Below are 22,337 nucleotides of genomic sequence, written 5' to 3' on the forward strand. Positions count from 1 at the left end.
GTGCTTCAGAACATGGCTGATGTGCTCTACTTTCATAGTTCTATTGAGAACACAGGCAGCAGAGTTTTGGATCAGCTGCAGCTGTCTGATGGACTTTTCTGGTCACTTTCGCAGTGATCAATTCTGCTAAAGATAAAGGCATGAATGACTTTTTCGAAATCCTGCTTGAACATTTATCCATTATTATTGTAAATGTTCTTCGGGTGTTAAAAGGCTGACTTAGTAACTGCCTTTATCTGCAAGCCTTTATATTGGGGTTACAATCCAGAGTTCTGGAATCAGCAATGTTGTTCCAGTCCATAGTTAAAAAGAACGAGATCAAATTTCTGTTAACACTGATGAAAATGAACTAGTTCACCTTCATAGTTCATTTTTTCAAAAATGACCTAAGCTCACAATCCTATAAATGAATTAGTTCAAGTACATTTGGTAAATTAAGCCACAATCCTTCACAGTACAAACTCATATTTCACCCTTTAAATGCATAATCATAATATATAGAAAGAAATGGAAAATACTCAATGCAGTCAAGGTATACTGTATGTGCAGTGAAGCCTTTATGTAAACAGATTATACAGAACTACAGAAACATACCGGAATATTCAGGTTCTGCTGAAAATATCTGTATCAAAATTTTCTGATTTCTGATGTTGTTGATTTTCCTCATTCAGTAGCAGATATTTCCCAAGAAAGCCAAGAAATTTGAAGTGGACCAGATTGATGTATGGACTTGTTGTTAAGTCTATGGGAGAATTATCCTGCCATAATGCAAGAGCACATCATTTCAATATGAGAAAAGAATTTCATCTTCTTGCACTCAAAACTTATAATGCTCACACTCAAAACATGCGCTCTCTCTCAAATCTTTGTTTCTTCTCTCAGATTTAATGCTTCTTGCACAGATATTTTCTCCTCTCGCTTGCCTCCTTCCCTTCGCGCACAAACCGCACTCTGCTCGAGTCTCAGATACGCTCGCAAACCCGTAGGCTCTGCTCTCTCAGATTGCAGTTGGATCGTCGCCTAGCAACCTTTCCAGCCAATAGAACGACAGCCTCAGAAAGGGTGCGCTTGTCTAACTCTACTGAGTGTGCCTGTGATAAACCTTACTGACAATAAAATGGCTTTTTAATTTAAAAGCTATTAAAATAAGAAGCTGAAAAACAACAACAATCAGGAAAATAAAAAAAGTCACTTAATTTCTGCTTGAGGCAGAAATAAAAAAAAAAAAAAGTTTGCTAGTCAGGGCAGATGCTAATTCTGCCTCCAGCAAAAATTAAGTGACTTTTCATTGGTGATTCTTGAATCACCCTTTATTATTTCCTTTTTTTTTTATTTTATTTTCCTGATAATTATCCCATATAAGTCCCAGTGGACACAAAAACGGTTTACTCTATCCATGTCTTCATTAATCATTTAACTCTACCAAGGGCTCTGAAAAACTGGCATCAGAAATACCAGCAGATGAGTCTGAATGGTGCAGACTAGTACTAGCAGTAGACATGCTGGTTTGTCATGCTGTTTGCCGTAATGAGTGCAGTAAAACCTGACATTATCCTTTGAAATGTGTCGTTATCAATTGACCATGAACGTGAGCTGTGTGTGTCACTCATTATTCTCAGAGTGAATGTTGCTCTCATTCAGGCTCATTACTTCAAAACTGATCCATTCAGTTCATCCCTCACTAAAAATATGAAAGAATTTGGTGAACCCTGTTTATTGAACACATTTAAGCAATACACTGGGAGTCAGTGATCTAAAGTTACACAATGGAGAGTAAAAAAAGCACTTGGTGAACTAGCAATTCAAGTACCACAGAACAACAGATTAACAAATTGTCAACAGATCATCTGTTTAAATCAGTAAAAAATGATGAATGAAGGCAGATAAAAATGTAAGTTGTCTACAAGTTTTGGTATTTGAAACACTTAGAAAAAAACTTACACAATATAACAAATTCTCACAAAAAAAACACTTTCAGTTTCAAAAAATCACTTTTTCTAACAGCATAAAACTTTGAAAACCAATTTGTATAGAAGGTAATGTAAAAGGGCAACATGCTTCCAGTGTCAAAAATGTATAATTTACTTTGTGTTCATTTAACTTCGAAAGGCTTATTTGTTTCAGTATCTACAGTAAATACAGTGCAATAAAATCAGCGACTGTAACTTGGTTGGGCATCTTGTTTTTCAGGGGGACCTGGGTGCTTGTGGAGCACCTGGACCTCAAGGGCCCAAAGGAGACAGAGGATCTGAGGGGACAAAAGGCCCTCGGGGATTAGCTGGACCAATGGGTAAAGAGGTAGGTGCAGCAAAGATGATTGTGAACGTAGCTACGCAGAAGTCATTCCCTCGCAGATGGGAATGTGTTTTAGGGTGGTAGAGAAATTGTAACTTGTTCATAAAGCATGAAATTAAATGTTCATGAGGGAGCAATGAAGAGAGTACTTAAACCCGATCTCTTTCAGGTTGGCAGCCCCTGTAATTTCCCTTTTGTCCTCAGTTGTAGATGAGATGTGCCTGGCACCCTCGGCACATATGGATGCCAGCTTCTAAAGCATCTCACAAGTAAAGGTGTCGCTCTGGTTCTGAATACAGAGGCTTGCAAAATAATTAATTAGCTCAGAACTTTTCCACAGTGTGTGATGTTAAAAAACAACAACAAAAGAATCACAGGACTTCATTGTAATTTGAAGACACCATATAAAACAAAGAATGAGGATGGAAAATGTATGATTTTTAATTTGGTTCTTAAGTAGAGATCTGCTGGATTTCTCTACCAGTTTTTTACATATTTAGAGACTGAGATGTTTTCTATTCTTCTTTACAAAACAGCTAAAGTTAAGTTAGATTGAGTCTCTGATTTACAGAAAACAAAGTTTGACTATAAATGCTACTGAAATACTGACAATGTTAGACTATTTTCTAAATTTCCACAGATCTATCATTTCTAACCCAACATAAGGTGGTATAGAAAAAGAAATAGCAATTTTTTAATTTATTTTATTTCTTTGAATTAGGACAATGCACATTCATCAACATGTCAGCATTAAGCATCAATGTAAATATGCCAGAATTAGCACAACAGCTAATTTGCATCCGCTGTCCTAAGGCAGGTAAAAACACTGAACATTAAACAAGACGCTACAGGAGAGAACACAGTGGACACAAACAGATGAGATGCCAATAACATAAAATCACAATAAAGTTAGGTTAACAATAAAAATGAGGTTTACGGGCCCATGGAAACAGATCAATTTACCTGTGAACACATGTCTGATTAGTTTTCAACCAATGTTTCAAGGAGAATTTAAAACGTATGTAGGTTACACAGCCCCTAACATGAGCTGGCAGTGTGTTCCATAACTGTGAGCCTCTGGTGGAAGCAACCATTTGGCCAAATTTGGTCCTACGCCGCTGAACATTACAGTCTCCTCTGGTTAAAGCTCTACTGTTTATTCTAGTAATGTTTTTTTGCTTATAAAATCTGTTAGAGGAGGAGGAGCAAGTCCATTTAAAACTTTAAAAACAAGGAATGCATCCAGAAACTAAAAAATCTGAAATCTGATGACGTTCAAAGTCTAAAATGTTGTACTTACTTAAAATGTTACAATAATGATAATGTACAGGTTTTTTTTATCAAGAACTTTCAGAGTTGCCTTGAAGAGAGACTGTAGGGGTTTCAGAATGGCCTTTGAAGTGTGAGACCATGTGGTATGGCAGTAGGTTATATGGCTAAATATCATGGCACGCATATAGGTTTTTGCTGATTCAGAAGTCAGAGAGGGTCTTATATGTTTAAAGTTTGAAAGATTAAACCTAATTATGTTTGAGATTCTCTTTACATGCTGCTTAGGATGAATACTTTTTCAAGACATTGAATGTTTCTTTTTTCTGTGGTGTACCAAATCTTATGAAACACATCTACCATATAAATCAGCAATTTATAAAGCTTTATAGATAAAAAAAACATCTGTTTTTAAAGTATAAGTAAGCTTTAATGTCCCGGTTTACTCCAGGGGGAAGTTGGACATCCTGGTGAACCTGGGGATACTGGACCTGCAGGAGAAAAGGTAGCTGAACCACCACTGAATAATTATAAGAAAAGGATTTTAGTTTCTCTGGGTTCTGATTCACCTGCGTTCGCTGTTAACAGGGTGACCTTGGACCTCCTGGTTTGACAGGTCAAGAGGGTCCCTGGGGAGCCACTGGAGAAAATGGTTTCCAGGGCCCAAAGGGAGAAAAGGGCAACAATGGGCTAATGGTGAGCAGATATGTCCTCTTGCACCATTAGAAATATGTAGTTGTTCCTTTGCTTTAACAATTAAGATTTATGATGGTCCTTTTGTCACCATTATGACTTTTTTCTAAGACACTTCCTCAAAATGCATATATGATACAAAGAAATGACTCAAACACAAATATACAAAAAAACCAGAACAGGATTCTTAGAGGAGACATCTAAAAAAAACCATGTCCATGGAATGTAACCCCTATATAGAGCACTATATAGGAGTTGCACCATTTCATTAGCCTGACGTAGTCCTACTCAATTCTAGTCAGAATAAGTCTGATACTGCTCCACAGAGCTGTGATTATGGGGCGTGTTTTGAACGAACCAGGAAAAAAAATGCCTCTGCACTCAGTTGGATAGACCTACAACCAATAAGAGCAACGGAGTGTGTGATGTATGTTAAGCGACGCATAGTTGTTGTCAACAAAAATCAAAGCGTGCAGTTGCACGCCAACAATAAGAAGTTGAGCCTTGATCGCGTTTCTCTGTTCCTCTTTTAAAATTAATTTGCTGTCGATATCTTCTAGAACAGACCTAATAGCAGAATCTACTCACCTCAACTCTCCAGGGGCAGCCATTGTTGTTGTCACCCAAGCGCGCATTGGTCACGTGGTTGATTACGTTACTGTTGATCATCTGTCCATCATCGTATAAAGCCCGCCCTGACAATTTGATTGGATCGCCAGAGGGTGGGCGATCATACTCGCGCTACTATGGAGCAATGCCAGACCGAACTTCCCGACCTCAAACCTTGTGGGCGGGACTAAGTTCAGAATGGCACCCAGGCTACCATTTCATATGAGTGTCCAAACATTTAGTGGATGAAAAAGTAGTGGACTCAAAATGTCCCACTATGCACCTTGAAAATTAGTGTATATCAATGGTTCCTAAATGAGCACATCTATCCCAGAATGCTTTGCAAGAGCTCTACTCGTAAAGCATCATAAGATTTTTTTGGGAGGGAGAGAAAAACAGAGATGGTGCACGCACCGTGCGGGAAGCACATGACCAACAGGGAAGGAAAAGTAGTGATCATCTGTCCAGTCAGTTTACTTTAGACTTAGACAGATTTATTTTGTCATTTTATACACAAGTGTAAACAAAAAGTCATTATATGTCCCATTTACAGATTTAATGCATTATTAAAAAAAAAAGTTCCGATGTTGAGAGGAACGTGGCAACAAGCCGACCTCTGAGGCTAACCGCAACCAGGGCTAACTTTATCCCATCTGCAGCAGCCCTTTCTCAGCATAGCCATGTGTGAACTACCGCTGGCTCTGATGGCGGTTGTTTCTGTTTTATTTGGCAAAATGTTACTTTGATTTGTGTTTAGCTGACTCTGTTAATTATCATTCCCCCACTAAGTGAAAAAAGTACGCTTCTTTTCCAATTGACCCATGTTTAAGCTGCATGCTCACGTTCTCCCCGTGTGCATACTTTCATGTGTTCTTGTCAAGAACATACTTAGCGAGAGCACAAGTCTGTACTCGGATTCTTGTGGATTGAGAAACGGCCCTGATATGGAAAATGACATCCCACAATCCCCTGTGCTGTTTTAACAACCCCTGCTTAGTCCTTCTTCACCTGTGCCATGCAGCCGCCATGCCACAATGTCACACAGAGACACTGTTATTAATACATTTGAATTAGGTTATTTTTGAGTCAAATCTAAAAGTTTATGTTGATTTTTTTACTGAAAATTTAATCTTAGTGGTATTTTACCAGCAATTTAAAAATGATGAGAAGAAACTAAAATTAGCTATATTTGAATCTTCATTTGAATCTGCAATAGTCATAACCAAAATAATCTGTAGAGTTGAGTAAAAGTCTCCTGATGCTTTTAAACAGGGAGAACCTGGATTGATGGGGGAGCTGGGTCCTAGAGGTCTGCCTGGGCTCCAGGTAAGCCTGTCATCTGAATGTTGTTCTAACATAATTTACTCACCCATTGGACCAAAAAGACATGAGCTATCTTATGCTTTGCTTTATGCCGTTTCAGGGAATCCCAGGTCCTCCAGGACCTCCAGGACCCGATGGACCTCAGGGACAGAAGGTAACAGCATCAACACAGATCGAAGATGTTGTGATAATGTGTTTTTACCACAGAAGCTTACTCTCATGACCCCACCAACAAGTCCTGTAGGGCAGGCATGTTTAAAGTCAGTCCTCCAGGGCCGCTTACCTTTATCTGGTCCAGCACAGCTGGTTTTCATTGATGGGTGACTTACAGGCTTTTTCTGAAGTTTCATCAGAATCAGCAGTGCTGAAGCCAAGAAACATTTAAAAACCTGTAGGACAGTGGCCCTCGAGGATCAAATTTGGACAGGTCTGCTTTAGGGTAAAAACCTGATTGAAGTTTTCTAGTCCAGGCCTTATTTCTCTCACTTTAAAGTCACCCTCCTGTGACCCCCTTTTTTAAACTAGACCATTCCCTCAGTCTGCCTCCCCATAGGTATTGTTACGGTCCACCATGCGACATTCAAGAAACCTTGTCAAGCATTAAGGTCCCACAATGTCCAGAGTGTTCAGTATCTCATTTTGGGTCTCAACTACAGCTTCCTGTCGAGAAGCTTTTTTAACTACCTATAGAACAGTAATGTAATCACATTCTTTCAATTCTTCAGGCTCCAAATTAAACCTTGCAAATAGGTTCTGTCTGTGGGAGAGAGTCCAAATGGGGGCAGAAGATGTTTTTCAGTCATCAATGCACACGTTCAGCGACACACAGGAGCTGGGCACCATTTCATTCAAACCATCTGTTCCATCAACGAGGAATAGAATCAGAATCCCAGGGGAAAATTATTTTCATGACATTACATTATTACATAGGACTTGTTTGATTTAACACAATTTCATACAATATATATAATTAGGGAGTCCACACTCTCGCCAATAGTTTGGGGGTCCTTGGCCTCAAAAACGTTGAAAACCCCTGGTCTATGAGAAACAGACGCAACAATATCTTCAGGTTTTTTTTTTTTGTTTCAGTTTATTTATATAGCACCAATTCACAACACATGTCATCTCAAGGCAATTTACAGTTCACCAGATCATCCAGTCAAATTGATTCAAAGTTTTCTATCTAAGGAAAACCAGTTGATTGCATCGACTCATTGACTCGAAGGCAATCCCTCACACTTAAGCATGTTTGTAGCGACAGTGGAGAGGAAAAACTCCCTTTTAATAGGAAGAAAACTCCAGCAGAACCAGGCTCAGTGTGAGCGGCCATCTGCTGAGGCCGACTGGGGTTCAAGGAGACAGAAGCAGAGACACAAAAAGCAGCTGCAAAAGGCGGCCCGTCCAGGAAACACACAGCTAAGGAGACGAACTCCAAGCCAGCTCCCATGTCAGAGGGTGAAGAGAGCACATCCAGCCAGTCACGGTCAGAGAAAAACAGGACTCCAGAACAAAATAGTAGGCTCAAAAATGTACATCACAAAAATGGCAACAAGACAGATCCTACTACTACCAGACATAATCACCCCAGTTCCAGACTCTCTTAGGTTTAAACTAAATACCTAAATTTGAACGACAATAATAACCACACTGATATGGGGGGGATAAAGTTGCCAGTTATGCCGAAGCAGATGGAAATTCAGATTTAAAATAGGAAATGAAAGGCTCCCAGACCTTGAAATATATCTTAGCATTGCCCTGTGAAGTAAATCTAAGATGTTCCAATTTAAGATGTGCCATCACCTCCTCTACCCATCGTTTGTGAGTTGGCGGTGCTGCCTTTATCCAATTAAATAAGATCAGTCTCCTGGCCAACAATGAAGAAAATGCCATTACTTTCCTTTGAGCAGTCTTTAATTGTGTTTCTTCTGGTGCCACACCAAACATGGCTATCAGAGGAACAGGTTCAATGTTTTTTTTATAAATAGATGAAAAGGTTTTGAAGACTTTGACCCAGAATTCCTTGAGCCTGGGGCAAGACCAGAACATATGATATCTATGTGTTGGCTGCCACCTGTTTACATCTAGGGCAATTCGGATCAGCTCCCTGATAGATTTTTGCCAGTTTGTACCTTATAATTAATTTTATGATAAATTAACATTTTATTCTTCTGCATCTCATTAGGGGGAGCGTGGGCCGGTAGGAACCACTGGACCACCAGGATTAGAAGGTCCTCAGGTAGAGTATTGATTTCCCAGTCTGTTTTAGAGTTCCTCTTTAAAATCAAAAATCATATTTTATCCTGATGACTTTCTTAGGGATTAATTGGGCCAAAAGGGGTCAGAGGTGACCCAGGGGGATTCGGCCCAACTGTAAGTGTCTATTCATTTTAGAAATACAAATAATCTATAATGTAAATCTTAAGCTGAAGGGGATTGATGTATGTTTTTGTAATGACTATCGGGATGACAGGGACAAATGGGACAAGCTGGACCAAAGGGGGATGAGGGAGTCAAAGGAGACCCCGGGACATTAGGGCTGAAGGGTGAACCAGGAGTACCAGGCCCAGCAGGAGAACAGGTTAGTATGTTTATTTGTGTGTCCCTTCTTTTATTTATTCTCAACCAAGGGATTATAAAGTGCTCCTTCTGAGAGAGGGATGAGTTTGTGGAATTAAAATAGTATAATTGTGGGTCCATGCATGGGTGGCTGGATAGAATGACGGATGGGGGAAGACTTAAAGAGCAAGTGTTTGAAATGTTTGTTAATGAGGTGGTTTTGTTCAGCCACCCAGGTACAATGACCATATAAGCAAGCGTCAAACTCAGAAAGGAGCTGCTGCTTCAGTACATCTAAATGAGTCAGCAGAGACGGTTTGAGCTTCTTGTTTTTCCAAGCAGGAAAAAAGTGAAACTCATTAAAGAGGTTTAATATCCCTTTCTGCTGGGAAATTTGGGAATCCCTAAAAATAAGAGGGATTACTTTGCTCAGAGGAAAATGCTTTTTATTTGCTTTAATTAATAGCAAATAGCTTTTTTAGCTTATTCTGGCTTTTAAACAATTAACTGTTTTATTTGAATAAATTGCTCTGCCTCTGTTTAAATAAAGAACTAAATCATATCGAATGTCTGGGTTTAACTCCTGGATCTGAATTTAATGAATAAATAGCAGAAACCTATGGAATCTTTGCTCAAACAGATGGGTCGACTTTAAAAAATATATAGCTTATGATAAAACTTTACATTATAAAAACACTTTTATGATAAATATTTGTATGGAACCATGAACAAGCGTGGCCTGTAAGAAATGTATGATGTGTTTAGGGTGAAGATGGTCCCCCAGGAATCCAGGGCCCCTCAGGTCTACCAGGATTGGAGGTAAAGCCAATATTTAAGTATTATCAATAATAAGCTAAATTGGATTTTTTTTTCTGTAACAGTCTTTCTTTGTCCTTCATGACTGAATTTTAGGGAACTCCAGGAGAGCTTGGAGCTCAGGGTCCTCCTGGTCCTGCTGGGGCTCCTGTAGGTATCTAAAATACAGAAATGGTTGAATAAATAACCAGGTGGTTAGAGAGCAAGGCCTATAAGGTTGCTGGTATGAAACTCTGGCCACTGACTGACTCTCTAAGGTCAGCAGAGGTCTGTTTTTAAGAGACAGAGGACAAATTCTCCCCAATATGGGACTATGGAGGAATCTTTCATTTTAACAGCTGTATGGTGCTGATTATAGATAAAAGAAAGCAGTTGTAACAGCACAGTGAGTGATAGACTGGTATGAACACATACTAATAGAACCATTTTGGTTTGCAGGGGACATATGGTAAACCTGGAGCAGAGGGAAAACAAGGCACAAAGGGAGAAAAGGTGAGATTCTATAAAAAAATGTTTCTTCCAATATGTAAAAACAAGTAAAATGACAGTTAGATAAAAGTGGTAATGTAACATTTTCTTTGCCAAACTCTGGTGTCAGTGCATAAAGAGAGTGAATGAAGATTAAGTTGGTAATTTATCCAGTGAACAAGAGGAAAATCAGAGGAAATGTTACCTGAGTAAAAGGCAGAGACCTAGCAAACCGGCACAAAATGGAGGGATTTAAAAGCACCGTTAAAGCTTAGTTGTTTTATTTTACTGCTGCAGTGAAAGGCTGCTTGTTAGAAAAATGTATTCAAAATATTTACAATTTGGTAGCATTTACTTTGACTATGTAAAATCTTTACTTGGTCTGACCGCCATTGTTACAAATTCTTTGCAGTTAATCTAATCTCAGTTAAACAGCAGGTTATTTTGCACACAAAAGTCCCAGTATGCTCATAGTGAATGGAAAGAAAGTTAAAATTCTCAGCAGAAATCACAAGGGAGATTATTTATCCCAAACACACAGGAGAATTTGGTTGGAGGTTAATTTAACCTGATCTTCCAAAGTCCGAAGATGTTTTGTTTAAATTAAATGCTTTAGTTAAAAAAAAAGAAGCATTTTCCTACCCAATTAAAGTTTGTGGTCGCAAAAAAGACCTCAGGGTTAACTTGATATTCGGACTATTTATTCCCTGCTCAAAATGGATAATTAACATGAACAAATTAACAGTTAACGTTATTTAAATGTAACCTGACTCCACCAGATGGATTTGCTCCGCATATCCATCTGGAAACCTTCCGTTGAAGTAATTTTCAGAAGGGGCGAAAATACTGGTTAGCTGATTGGCCTATGTTGGTGATAGACGGGCCAAATAAACCAATCAGATCAACGAAGCATATGACATACTAACAGAGCGACGATGAAAACACAACCACAAGCCAGGCTACTCTTGCCGAAACCAGTCGGGAGAAGAGCAAAAACATCTTTTCCTCTGAGAAAAGCCTCCAGAGCAGTGTTTTGCTCTTCTTTCATTGAAGAAATACTCTGTAATTCCGATAAAACTTGCTCGATAGCCACGCTAACGCTAGTTTCATCGGCTGAAGCCGCCATGTTCTTTAGACTGAACTGTCGCGCTTCTCGTTGCGTCACACCTCAACCCGCCTCAAAGCCAACGCTGATTGGACGTTCGTTTGGTGAACGGCTCCAAATTTTCTTTAACGGAGAGTCTCCAGACTGATTAGCGAGTGAAACCTTGAAAGCTCGCGAGATCAGGATGGTCTCACGAGGCTAATTTAAATGATGAGCATCACCAAATGTTCACCACATAACTTCAAAAACATGTATTAATTTTTTTAACCCTGAATTCAAAAAAATAAATAATATTTACATAATCATATCAAAATAGGGAAAACTGTGTTTTTACTTCAATCAGAACTGCTCAACTCCATTGCCGTCCATCTTAGGTCATCATTAATGCTCCCGTTATCACTTCCGGGTAAGCTTCGAAAACATTCCCTCTCTTTCCGGTTGATTTTGTCATTTTTTATTTGTTTCCTGAAGTTTAAATTTGTTTCAAGATTTGTAAAAGTGTTTCAGATTTTGCTTTGTTGGTTTGCACTTCCTGAAAAAATAAATATTGTAGTAACTCATGTTTTTTTTTTTTTTTTTTTGTATCTTCATGAGTTGTAAAGCTTGTAGGTAGGAAGGTTCTTCTGTTGTTCAGCAGACCTGGACAAGCATCTGACTACCTCCACACTATTAGGCTGAAAAACAGACACTGAATAATTGCTTAGGTGTACTATATCGTCTGTGCATTTGACCATGACCTCAAAACACAGCACGACAACTTGAACTAAACCAGATTCAAATAAGGACTAATCTTTCCTTTTAAGAATAGAACCCACTGACATTTCAATAGAAAAGCATCGCTGCTGCGTGTATTTGTACCGCATAAACATATGTGCTCTGTTGGTTTGAAACCAATATTTTTATTGGACGGATGTATGTTGTAAAAAAATCCCAAGTTTGAGGAAACAATTGAACCTTGCATCATAAACCCTGAATCAACCGTAAGGAACGCGTTCTGGGTCAGCATGATGAATGTGGTAGAGACTCAGACACAGTTTTGCTGATCCTATATTTGCTTAATGGGTTTTACCAGCTCAGCTGATGCAGTTCAACCAAACCCCACAAAAGAATATTTGAGTCCATTTTAAATATATGCATTTTGGGTTTCACCTGTAATTTCCATTGAGGCTGAGGTAGACTATTTACTGTTTTTAATTGTACAAACTTCCATCCAGACGGAAGCCTTTTTTAGCTATTATTTCATAATATGTGTTTAAATTGATTTAAAAGTGTTCCAATTGAGTAGTGTAGTGGTAGTGTTTGAATTGAGTAAGGAAATAGTAGTGTTTGAATTTCTGTTGGTAATTAATATTTGCTGTTTTTTATTTTTTTTAAAAGAGCTAAAAACATAGATAATCCCAAAAGACTGCCTGTAATAATGCTTGCTGAGGGCTGTGGTTAATGTGGATGTTTATTTTTTTGTCCAGGGATGAGAACATTTAGCTTTACAATAACACAGATTTAAATTTTGTAGTTACATTTGGTGTAATTACTTTACTAATTACTAATTGTATTAGGCATGTAAGTTATCAATTGATGAATTAATACAGGATAAATGGTTGCAATTTTCTTCAAAATTATAGTTTTCTTTTCTATCAAGAGAATCTTTGTATGACATAAAAGCTAAATATTTTTTTTTACAATTTGCAGAGTTAAGAAAATATTTTATCATCCATTGCACCAACTGTGTTAAATGCTGACTAAAAAAACAAAATGTGTTCAAGCACATTATAAAACTTAATTTTAAGATTTACCAAAACATGAATCTATTAGAATATGTGAAAAACTTATAATAAAAGATGGGGTATGTCACCCTGACAACCTGTCAGGCTAGTTGTTACCTTGTTGGAACAAGTTGATGCTGAGATATAACCCTCTATTTTCAGTGTAATCCAACAATCTGGTGGTAGAGGCTTTGCCCTGTTCAAGTGGTTTTGAACAGGTTGTTCTGCTTTATCTTCCAAAAGCCTTCCCAATCTATTATGCTTGTTGCTACCATGTCGCCTTCCATCCATGTTACAGATCTTTGTGTAACACCTTCCACTTTATCATCACATCCCTACCCTTAGGGCAAAGCAAAGAAAGTCATGTATGACAAAGCAGTATACTGGGCACTGTTTAGATGATTATTTATACAGTTTTAGTGTTCATATTTACAAACAGAACCATTTAAAGTTCTTTCTGCATCCTTGTAAATAATCTTGCAGCAGAATCTCGATCAGTTCATGTTTTGGCTTTAGCATGCCTCCCTTTTCTCTATCTAGCATTACTTCTCTTGTACTAAACCACTTGTTGACAATTAATCATAAGTTGGTTATTTCTTTCCATTGCTGCTGCTGAACCTTTTTTTTAAACTTTAAATTGTAATATCACTCCTTTTTTTCTGGGGCCCTTGCTAATTAGAGGCCCTTAAAAATGTCCTAACTTTCCCTCACATGATGCCAATGAGTTCAGTTAAAGGAATAGTACACCCAAAACATGATTAGCCTTCATTTTCTACTCACCCCCATGCTGAACAACACTCTGGAGTATTTTTTTGATATCTCAAATGCATCTGGAGATCTGGGAGGCTTCTTGCTGTCTGCTGACATTCAAATAATGGAGGTCTATGGTGCCCGAGACAGAAAGGTCCATAAAAGTCCACAAAAACGTGTCAATATTCCTCCATACTGCTCGTCCAATGTATTCCAAGTGTCCTGAGTGGGTAGCATCCAGAATTTACTCGAAACGAAGTCATCTAGAATGTTTTTAGAGCATAAACAGTAGTGTATAGGATTTTCTGAAAGCGCGCACATAAGCGTTCACGACGCTACGGAAGCCGGCAGACCATTCTAAATGACTTCGTTTCGAGTAAATTCTGGATGCTACCCACTCAGGACACTTGGAATACATTGGACGAGCAGTATGGAAGAATATTGACACGTTTTTGTGGACTTTTATGGACCTTTCTGTCTCGGGCACCATAGACCTCCATTATTTGAATGTCAGCAGACAGCAAGAAGCCTCCCAGATCTCCAGATGCATTTGAGATATCAAAAAAGTACTCCAGAGTGTTGTTCAGCATGGGGGTGAGTAGAAAATGAAGGCTAATCATGTTTTGGGTGTACTATTCCTTTAACATCTCTTTACCCCAGATTTAGACCAACTTACTGGTCTAGTTGACATAAATAATTTTGTATTTTATTAGTCTGTGTAGGATATAGATTTTATAAAGGCCTAACTTGCCTTGTTCTATTTCTGGGTTTAAAAAAAAAAAAAACAGAAATAGAACATTACAGGATCAGATACAATGAGACTTTAACATATTAAATGTACGTTTTCTCTGTTTAACCTGTTTTCTTTGCTTATTATTTCAACAGGGAGATGATGGGGAAATTGGACCTCCAGGGAAAACTGGTCCCATTGGGAGGAGGGTAAGGTGACCCTGGTTTGATGTCGAACCAGTCAGTTTTCTTTTTCTCCAAATATAGAATGTCCAGGGAGTTGATCTCTGTTTTGAATTTTAAGACTGTCACTTTGTCAGTTTGGTGGAAAAAGAACTTCTTTTTGTGAAGCTCTGTGTCGTGTTTGCATAAGAGTAAAGATGTCTAAAAGCAGGTGTTCTGAAAGTCGCTGCACGCACAGATTAATGCATAAAACATGACATAGCTTCTTGCGCATTCCCCATTTTGACACGTTGACAAACAAACCAAACCTTTCCTCAGGGGAAACGGGGAAAGGCTGGAGTCAGAGGGACCAGGGGAGACAGAGGACCAAAGGTGGAGAATACAGAAACACTGCCAACATGGTTTTTGTGCACTTGGTGACATCGTATGTGACAGCATGTGGTTTTATTTCAATTAGGGTGAAAAGGGAGATCAGGGGACAACAGGCCTTCCAGGATGGCCAGGAACCATTGTAAGTTTATTTCTTTACTTATTTACCACACCGCCTCATTTAGTTATGAATAACTTTTCAGACATCTTCCTAACAGCCTTTGGATGTTTATCCAATTAATTTACTGTTGTTAATTTGTCTTACCAAGGGACTTCCTGGACTACCTGGAGATCTGGGGGAACAAGGCACAAAGGGAAATGAGGTAAACTAGAGTTATTAAAGTTGACGTGGATTCATTGGGTTGATGATGGCTTGATGCAGAAAGCAAATCTTTACTAAGTCAAACATAAAGTTGTTCCTCTCAAACCAAGTCTGCCTCTCAAATTGAGAGGGAAAAAAAACAACAAAACCGAGCAATAAACTGGGTTCAATTACATAAATTTCAAGATGGATAAAACAGCACTACTCTCCACATTTCCCCAGAAGTCTTCAAAAGTTATATGCATCTCTTTGGAAGTTTTCTTCTTTTTTTTTTTTTTTCTCAAAGTTTTCAGTACAACATTAATAACACAGAACAGTTCGACATAAAGAGCAGTTGGCAAAAATACAGCTTGTTGAAAGTAGCGATGGATCATGGACCATTTTAAAGCACAGCACATTTTAACCTGTAGGAGTCCCATTTTGACCAAAGTTTGTGAAAAATGTCAAGTTTCAAGTGAAGTAATTTGTTCCATGTTTCTTATTTCAGTCATGATTTCAATCCAGTTTGAAATCATGGGGGCTGACTGTGTCATCCATTTCTTAGTTAGGGCTTTTTGTCCAGCAGCAAGCATTATATTCCAAAGGTATTTGTTTACTGTGTCCATTGCCGGTGTTTTCAGTCCAAGGTACATGGTCATGAAGTTGAAAGGGATGGCGGCGTTATAAACCTTTGCATTACATTGTTCATGTCTTTCCAATATTTCTGGATAACTGGGCATTCCCAAAACAAATGATAATGATGCGCCTTTAGGCACCCACATCCTCTCCAGCATCCAGTGTTCCCTTGTGAATAATGAGCGCTTTGACATGGTGTTATAAAGAAACGTGCGATAGTTTTCCAGCTAAATTCTTTCCAGATATGTGACTTTGTTGTCTTCCATTGAGATAAACATACACTTTCCCATTCATCCTCAGTTAAAGTAAAAATACCTTCATTTTCCCACTTATTTTTAATATAGGTAGTAGAATGGTTGTCTGGGTTATTAATACAAATGTATAGTTTTGATATTAACCCTCTAGGAAGATTTGATTTATATGCTTTAATGAAGAGATCTATCAATGGGTTGTCGTCATTCTGCTTGATTTCTACATTGTAGTAATTTCTTATCTGTAAGTACCTATAGAAATCTTGATTCTCTAAGCCAAAGGTTTTTTTTTTCTTTGGAAGTTTTCAACATTTTGTCACCACTAAAAACATCAGTTTAGACTTTTATATCTTAGATCAACCCAAAGTAGTTCATTATTGAAAGCAAAATAAAAATATTTGTTTTCTTAACAGCAGACTGGTAAAAGAGAAAGGTTATAAAATATTATTAAAAGCTTTAAACATTTAACAGAGAGCTGTTCACCCAATCCTCTATGAACTTACGAAGTCAATGACCTAAAATGTCTGACAGGAGTAAATTACATGAACTGGTGTGAAGTTAAATGACAGAAAATTAAATAACTGCCTTATTTGTCTCCAGGGGGAAAAAGGAGACATGGGACTTCCTGGACCACCTGGACCTGAGGGCAAAAAGGTTAATTAAACTTAAATGGCAGAGTTGTTGACCTTTCCGTAGAGCAAAACTAGGGAGCATTAACTCATAAGGTTTAAATTATGAAAGATAAAAAATGTTTAATGTAGGCATATTAATGCTTTAAATACCACATAATGCTTATGAATTAGATTAAAGTATAAAAACGCTACCAGTAATTTTGTTATTGTGATGAATGGTGTACTTAAAACAACAGAATATTGTAAGGAAATTTTGGGAAATATTGTAAGCAGGTGTTTTCATATTGGAATTTACAGGGTAGTAGAGGTCCAGTCGGATTTCCCAGCCCAGCAGGCCAAAAAGGAGAACAGGTATATATATAACCCTGCAATTTATATTCATATCATACACGTATACCTAAAAAAAAAAAATATTATCATAATGTGAAAAAAAAAAAAAAAACTCTTTTCAGAAAGTGAAACCGGCATTATTACACAAAAACGTTTAATAATGGCTTACAGATACAGTAATAAAAACCTAAATTTCAATTCAGTAGAAAGAATTACTCAACGCAAATACAAATAAAAGCTATTTCATGTGAACATGATGATGATGATCCCACATTATCAAAGGGAAGAGTGCTGATTGGACAGATGTCTGTGATACCCCCCAGCAAGGATGGTACAGTAGCAGCCATTCAAAAGCCAGCCAAATGGCAGCAAAATCCCCTCCAACTTCCAGCCACTGGATTGACCACCTCCCTCACCTGGCGTGCATATTTTTTTTATTCTGGCTCCACCCTTTCACTGAATTATAGGGTCTGACCAGGAGATGACGCTTCTTGATGTTTAAAACAAGGAATTGTAGGGGACCAGCTAAGGACCAATTAAGGAAAGTGGGGAAATTTTTAATGGCTACTACTGCATAGCCTCAGAAAGTCACTGCTAAAGAAGTTGGTTATTGAAAGTTCTGGATTTAAGTATTCATTTAAAGTTAAGTGCAGCCACTATAGGTAAACCCCATAGAGTATCTATAAATTATTGTCAAGAGGAAGATCAGAAACAGCAGAGCCAACAATGCAGCCATAATGGCTACTATAAAACCAACCTTCAATTACACCTCTGCAGAACCACAAACAAGTATGAAATGCTCAGCAATTATTATTTTTTTGGAAACATTTTTTTTATGGATTTTCCTCTTCATGGATCTTATATTTCATTTTTTTCAAGCACAGATTGTTTTTTTCTTACCTAAAAATTGTGATAGTTACAAGTAAAAATAATAAAACTTAAACTCTTTCATCTGTATTGAATCTAATATCCTAACTTCACTTTCTGAAATGGGTGACAAAATATACTTACATTTTTTACATTTTATTTTGCAATATAAAATTTGTCTCACATGTAAATGTCAACCCCCAACACTTAAAAGGAAGCTTTCACTTTTCTTCTTCTGTGGTTGTTCTAGGGAAACATTGGTCCACCCGGACCCAGAGGCGCAATGGGGATGCCAGGATTACCTGTAAGATCATCAGAGTAAAAAGCATCATCTTTTAAAAAAAAAAATCATGAGTCACATAAGTAGCCATAGGCTACAGTCACTCTGCAGCCAAATACGCCCCAAAACCAGACTCATATCAGAACAATCTGAACTGGACATCTTGCATTTTATCAGACTTTTACAACATTGCCAGGGTTCCCACTACCCATCCCCAGAGACGGCAACAAGCCTCACTGATACATTCGCAAACAGCCGTTATTAGTAGTTGCACTGCTTTTTCTTCCCTTCCTTCTTTGTTATCAACATGATAGTAAAACTGTCAACTTTCATCACACGAGGTAAATAACACATTAGCTTGTGTCCCCGTCATGTTTTTGGTTAATTTAAACAACCGCAGCTTTACTTTGGTAAACAGTGCGCTGCTGTAAGGTGTCTGCATTCTTCTTCTGTCCCTGAACCGTTCAGATTGAAGTCTCATAGCGGTCGCATGATTCTACATAAAATGTGAACTGAGCACTGAGACCTGCAGTGTGACTGCAACCATAGAGGAAGCTACCTATCAGCCAACTCAAGTTTTCATTACGTCCTTATATAGAGCTGATTTTACTAAAAATGAATAAATGACCAAAGCGTTCTTCCCTTCTGCTCCCTTTATTTTTTTTTTTTTGCAGGGCTTGTTTGGATTAAAGGTATGGTGCCATCTACACAAACATACTTTGTAAACTTTGGATTTCAAGTTGCATTAATCATAAACTGCCACATTCACAAAAACATGTCAATGTCCAAACTGTTTCTAAGGTTTCCCATTGTGACACTTAACCCACCACTCTGCAGATGTAAAATCTCAGAGGCAAATCTATCCATTAATTGGTCCGGGTTACTTAGGTTAGAAAGTTGTGAGGTGAGATTAAGGCTGTTTCAGGTTCTGCAGCAAGTAGTATCTAGGAGAACCGTGGTGCATTTCATCATCCTCAGACTCTGAACTAAGAAGTCAGACAACAACAATGATCTGTAGTATATGAAAAGTAGCATATGAAAAGCATAAAACCTAAAAGTAGTACTTTAGCAGCTGACTTAGTGCATCATAGATCAAAATAGCCATAGTAGGAATGTTAAACCATTGATGTCCTCAGCATGTTGGTCTGTAAAAGCTGTTGATTGCCTTTTTTTTTTTTTTTCTTGACAGGGATTGAAAGGCTACCAAGGTCCATCTGGACTACCTGGAAGGAGAGGGCTCCCAGTAAGTTAACAAGGCTCTGAAATAAGGTCTGCCTGATTGTTATAGCCGAGTTAAAAATCAGATATGAAAACAAATAGATTCATATAGAAAACACTTAGAGGTTGGCATCAGTTTTAGTTCTGGATCTCATAAAAAAAAGTGCAATTAGGAAAAATGTTATGATAATTCAAGTTTTTTTACATCCTTGTAGACATTTGACAAGCTCTCAAGATGAACATTTATTTGAATGTATACCTTGCCTGGACATTTATGTTTGGAAAAGTATGACAATGAAATTGAATGCAGGAACCCTGTAGATGTACAAGTAAAACAGAAAGCAAAAAGATTTAGCAATGATCTAATTTTGAGTAAATTATTTAATTTGCAACAACTTGCAGTGATTTGAACCAGTCCCAGCAGTAAATGTATATATGAGAGCACCAGCAGACATTTAGTCGTCTCTTGCCATGTTGTACAGCCTTGTTTTATGCCTCATGTACTTCTGCAGGATGCTCTGTAATACAATAGTCAAGAAACAATCAAGTTTGCCTCCTGTGGCCTGTTCTCGATCTCTCATGCCTTTGGAAATTAAATCAACTAACTCTGAATCACTGGTGTGCTGTACATGTCTAAAACAGACCATTAATTCTGTGAGCTGAAGGACAGAAAACACACAGTTTATATATTTATTGATATATTGTTGTTAGCCTTGTGTCAGGATTTGGTTATGGAGTGTGAACCCAAAAGCAGAGGCAGGAAGGCAGAGGTGAATTTCATTTGATTTAATTGAAAAGGGAAACTGAAAACAAAGGCAGGTTATCCAAAAATCCAATAATGAAAACAAAGTCCAAACAAGCATGAAATCAGGAGTCCAAAAATCCAAAGGAATCAAACATAAAAACTAGTCAAAACGAACCAGAAACCGTGGAGACATCAGGGGAACCACTGTCACAACGAGAAAGACTCAGGAAGACGGAGTTGGAGGAAGTTTGACGAGGACCCAGCAAAGGGGAACTGAAGAGAGAGGGCTTTTAAAGGAGACAGAGACAAACAGGGGGCTAATGAGGAAACTGGGAGCAGGTGTGCACAGAACAAGAGGGAAAGGGCTAGGGAAGAAGGAGAACACAAGAGGGCAGCAGAGAGCAACAAATAGAAACCTTGAAGACTGGAAATAACAACACAATGTTAAATTACTAGGACTATAAAACATGGAGAAAGGAAAACTAAACACTCAAAAGAAAACATAACAGAACCAAGACTAGGACAGTAACTGGAAAAAACCAAAGAACTCAGCAAAATAAAAATAAAACCACTAACACTAGAAACCATGGAGTAAAGCAAGACTGAATACTATAACAGAAACCTGACACCTTGCAGTTTGGCGACTGAAATATTAGAATATTGTAATTTTTTTTTATCTTAGCATTTAAGGGACATAACAGTTTAAATCATTTTTTCCGCAAATGTTTCCTCATGCTTAGTCATTGAAATGTTCCTAAAATTAATATTATTTAATATTTAAAGACCTGATCATATGTTTCAACCTTCTGTTTCAGGGTCCACCAGGCGTTCCTGGTCCCCCAGGAAAGTCACTAAACATGACTTTGGCTCAACTCAAGGCAAAGCAGTTTTTATATATCACATGTGACCATTGCAGCTGTCAAACTAATATTTTATATTTGGGTTTCGCCCTCTCTTTTAAAGAATTGCATGTCAAAAACACTCATCCTAACCCAAATTAGTTTATAGAGGAACTATAGCCACTGATAAATGAAGACACTAACTTGTATTTCTGCCATGATAGTTTTGAAATATCTTTTTTGAACTAAACACTCTTTCCTTCCTCTTTGTCTTCTTCCTCCCATCCACAGAACCTCATGTACATGTCAGACAAGCCTAACTTCTCCCTGATCCAGATGCTGCTGGACTCTCTGCAGCAGGAGCTTCGGCTGCTGCTGGATCCTCCTGATGGCAGCAAGGAGCATCCAGCCACCACCTGTCTGGAGCTCTGGCTCTGTCACCCTGAATACAAAAGTGGTGAGAAACGGTCAAACAAGTGAGACTGTATGATGTAATGTTAGTCCTTTTTTTACAGTGTCCCGTTTGGCGATGTGGCAATAAGAATAAGTGTCTTGATGCCAAAAAAAGGAGCCCATACTGCTTTCACAAGTTTAGCAGTATGGCTATAGCCATAGTGTTCCGCTTGATTTATGCATATAAATAGCTTTATTATTAAATAATGCAGGGAGTATTACAGATTATATGGACACTGTAATGTTAGTAGAACAGGAAAGGAAAAACAGAAAAAAGGAGAAAGGATATAAGAAGGAGGCGATAAAAGGGAGATAACGATAAAATATGTCTGCTTCATCACCTGTAAAGAGATGTAAGAAGAACAGCACAACCAACAAGTATAAGAGATACAATAAAGTAACGCCTTGATACTATCGCTGAAGTATAAGTAGTATTATTTAATCTGAAATGTATACTGTGGTAGCTGAAGATCAGAATGTTAGTCCTTTTAAGTGTTTGGTTGTTATTTTTTATTTACTAAATGAATGTTCGATGCATCAAGGGTTTGTTAGAGGTTAAAAACTCGTTTTGCTGGGTGTGGCAGTGGTGTAGTGGTAGACACACAATCTACGGTATATACAGAGCCCTTGGTCCTCGTTGCAGCAGTCCAGAGTTATAATCCCAACACAGAGAACTTTGCATGTCCTCCTCCTCTGTTTTCTTTTCCTGTGTGTCTACTATCAAATAAAGGCCATTAATGTTGCAAAATAATACAGTAGTAGCCATTCAAAATTTCCCCACTTTCCTTGATGGACCCTTGTAGTGATGGAACGGTTTATGAAAACTGTCCGAACCGTTCGGTTCGACTGTCTCGGTT

The 22,337-nt window shown here is 38.0% G+C and overlaps 2 protein-coding genes across 2 annotated transcripts in view; both read left to right on the forward strand.

Moving 5' to 3' along the window:
• Nucleotides 1-15,260, forward strand: part of LOC107083741 (collagen alpha-1(I) chain-like) — a 30,471-nt gene extending 15,211 nt beyond the window's left edge. Inside the window, exons 12-26 of the mRNA XM_015373181.1 lie at nt 2,191-2,298; nt 4,016-4,069; nt 4,153-4,260; nt 6,139-6,192; nt 6,290-6,343; nt 8,372-8,425; nt 8,506-8,559; nt 8,660-8,767; nt 9,511-9,564; nt 9,658-9,711; nt 10,000-10,053; nt 14,533-14,586; nt 14,878-14,931; nt 15,017-15,070; nt 15,198-15,260. Coding sequence (XP_015228667.1) covers nt 2,191-2,298; nt 4,016-4,069; nt 4,153-4,260; nt 6,139-6,192; nt 6,290-6,343; nt 8,372-8,425; nt 8,506-8,559; nt 8,660-8,767; nt 9,511-9,564; nt 9,658-9,711; nt 10,000-10,053; nt 14,533-14,586; nt 14,878-14,931; nt 15,017-15,070; nt 15,198-15,260 — 981 coding nt within the window. The remainder of the gene's footprint in view (nt 1-2,190; nt 2,299-4,015; nt 4,070-4,152; nt 4,261-6,138; nt 6,193-6,289; nt 6,344-8,371; nt 8,426-8,505; nt 8,560-8,659; nt 8,768-9,510; nt 9,565-9,657; nt 9,712-9,999; nt 10,054-14,532; nt 14,587-14,877; nt 14,932-15,016; nt 15,071-15,197) is intronic.
• Nucleotides 15,261-16,720: 1,460 nt separating this feature from the next.
• LOC107083751 (collagen alpha-1(II) chain-like) overlaps nt 16,721-22,337 on the forward strand; it is a 12,836-nt gene continuing 7,219 nt past the window's right edge. The window contains exons 1-7 of the mRNA XM_015373201.1: nt 16,721-16,770; nt 17,046-17,099; nt 18,196-18,249; nt 18,900-18,917; nt 19,415-19,468; nt 21,004-21,066; nt 21,319-21,484. Of these exons, the coding sequence (XP_015228687.1) occupies nt 16,732-16,770; nt 17,046-17,099; nt 18,196-18,249; nt 18,900-18,917; nt 19,415-19,468; nt 21,004-21,066; nt 21,319-21,484 (448 nt within the window). The 5' untranslated portion in view covers nt 16,721-16,731. The remainder of the gene's footprint in view (nt 16,771-17,045; nt 17,100-18,195; nt 18,250-18,899; nt 18,918-19,414; nt 19,469-21,003; nt 21,067-21,318; nt 21,485-22,337) is intronic.

Source organism: Cyprinodon variegatus, unplaced genomic scaffold (genome assembly GCF_000732505.1).
Source record: "Cyprinodon variegatus isolate N-32 unplaced genomic scaffold, C_variegatus-1.0 Scaffold82, whole genome shotgun sequence".
Classification (NCBI taxonomy): Eukaryota; Metazoa; Chordata; class Actinopteri; order Cyprinodontiformes; family Cyprinodontidae; genus Cyprinodon; species Cyprinodon variegatus.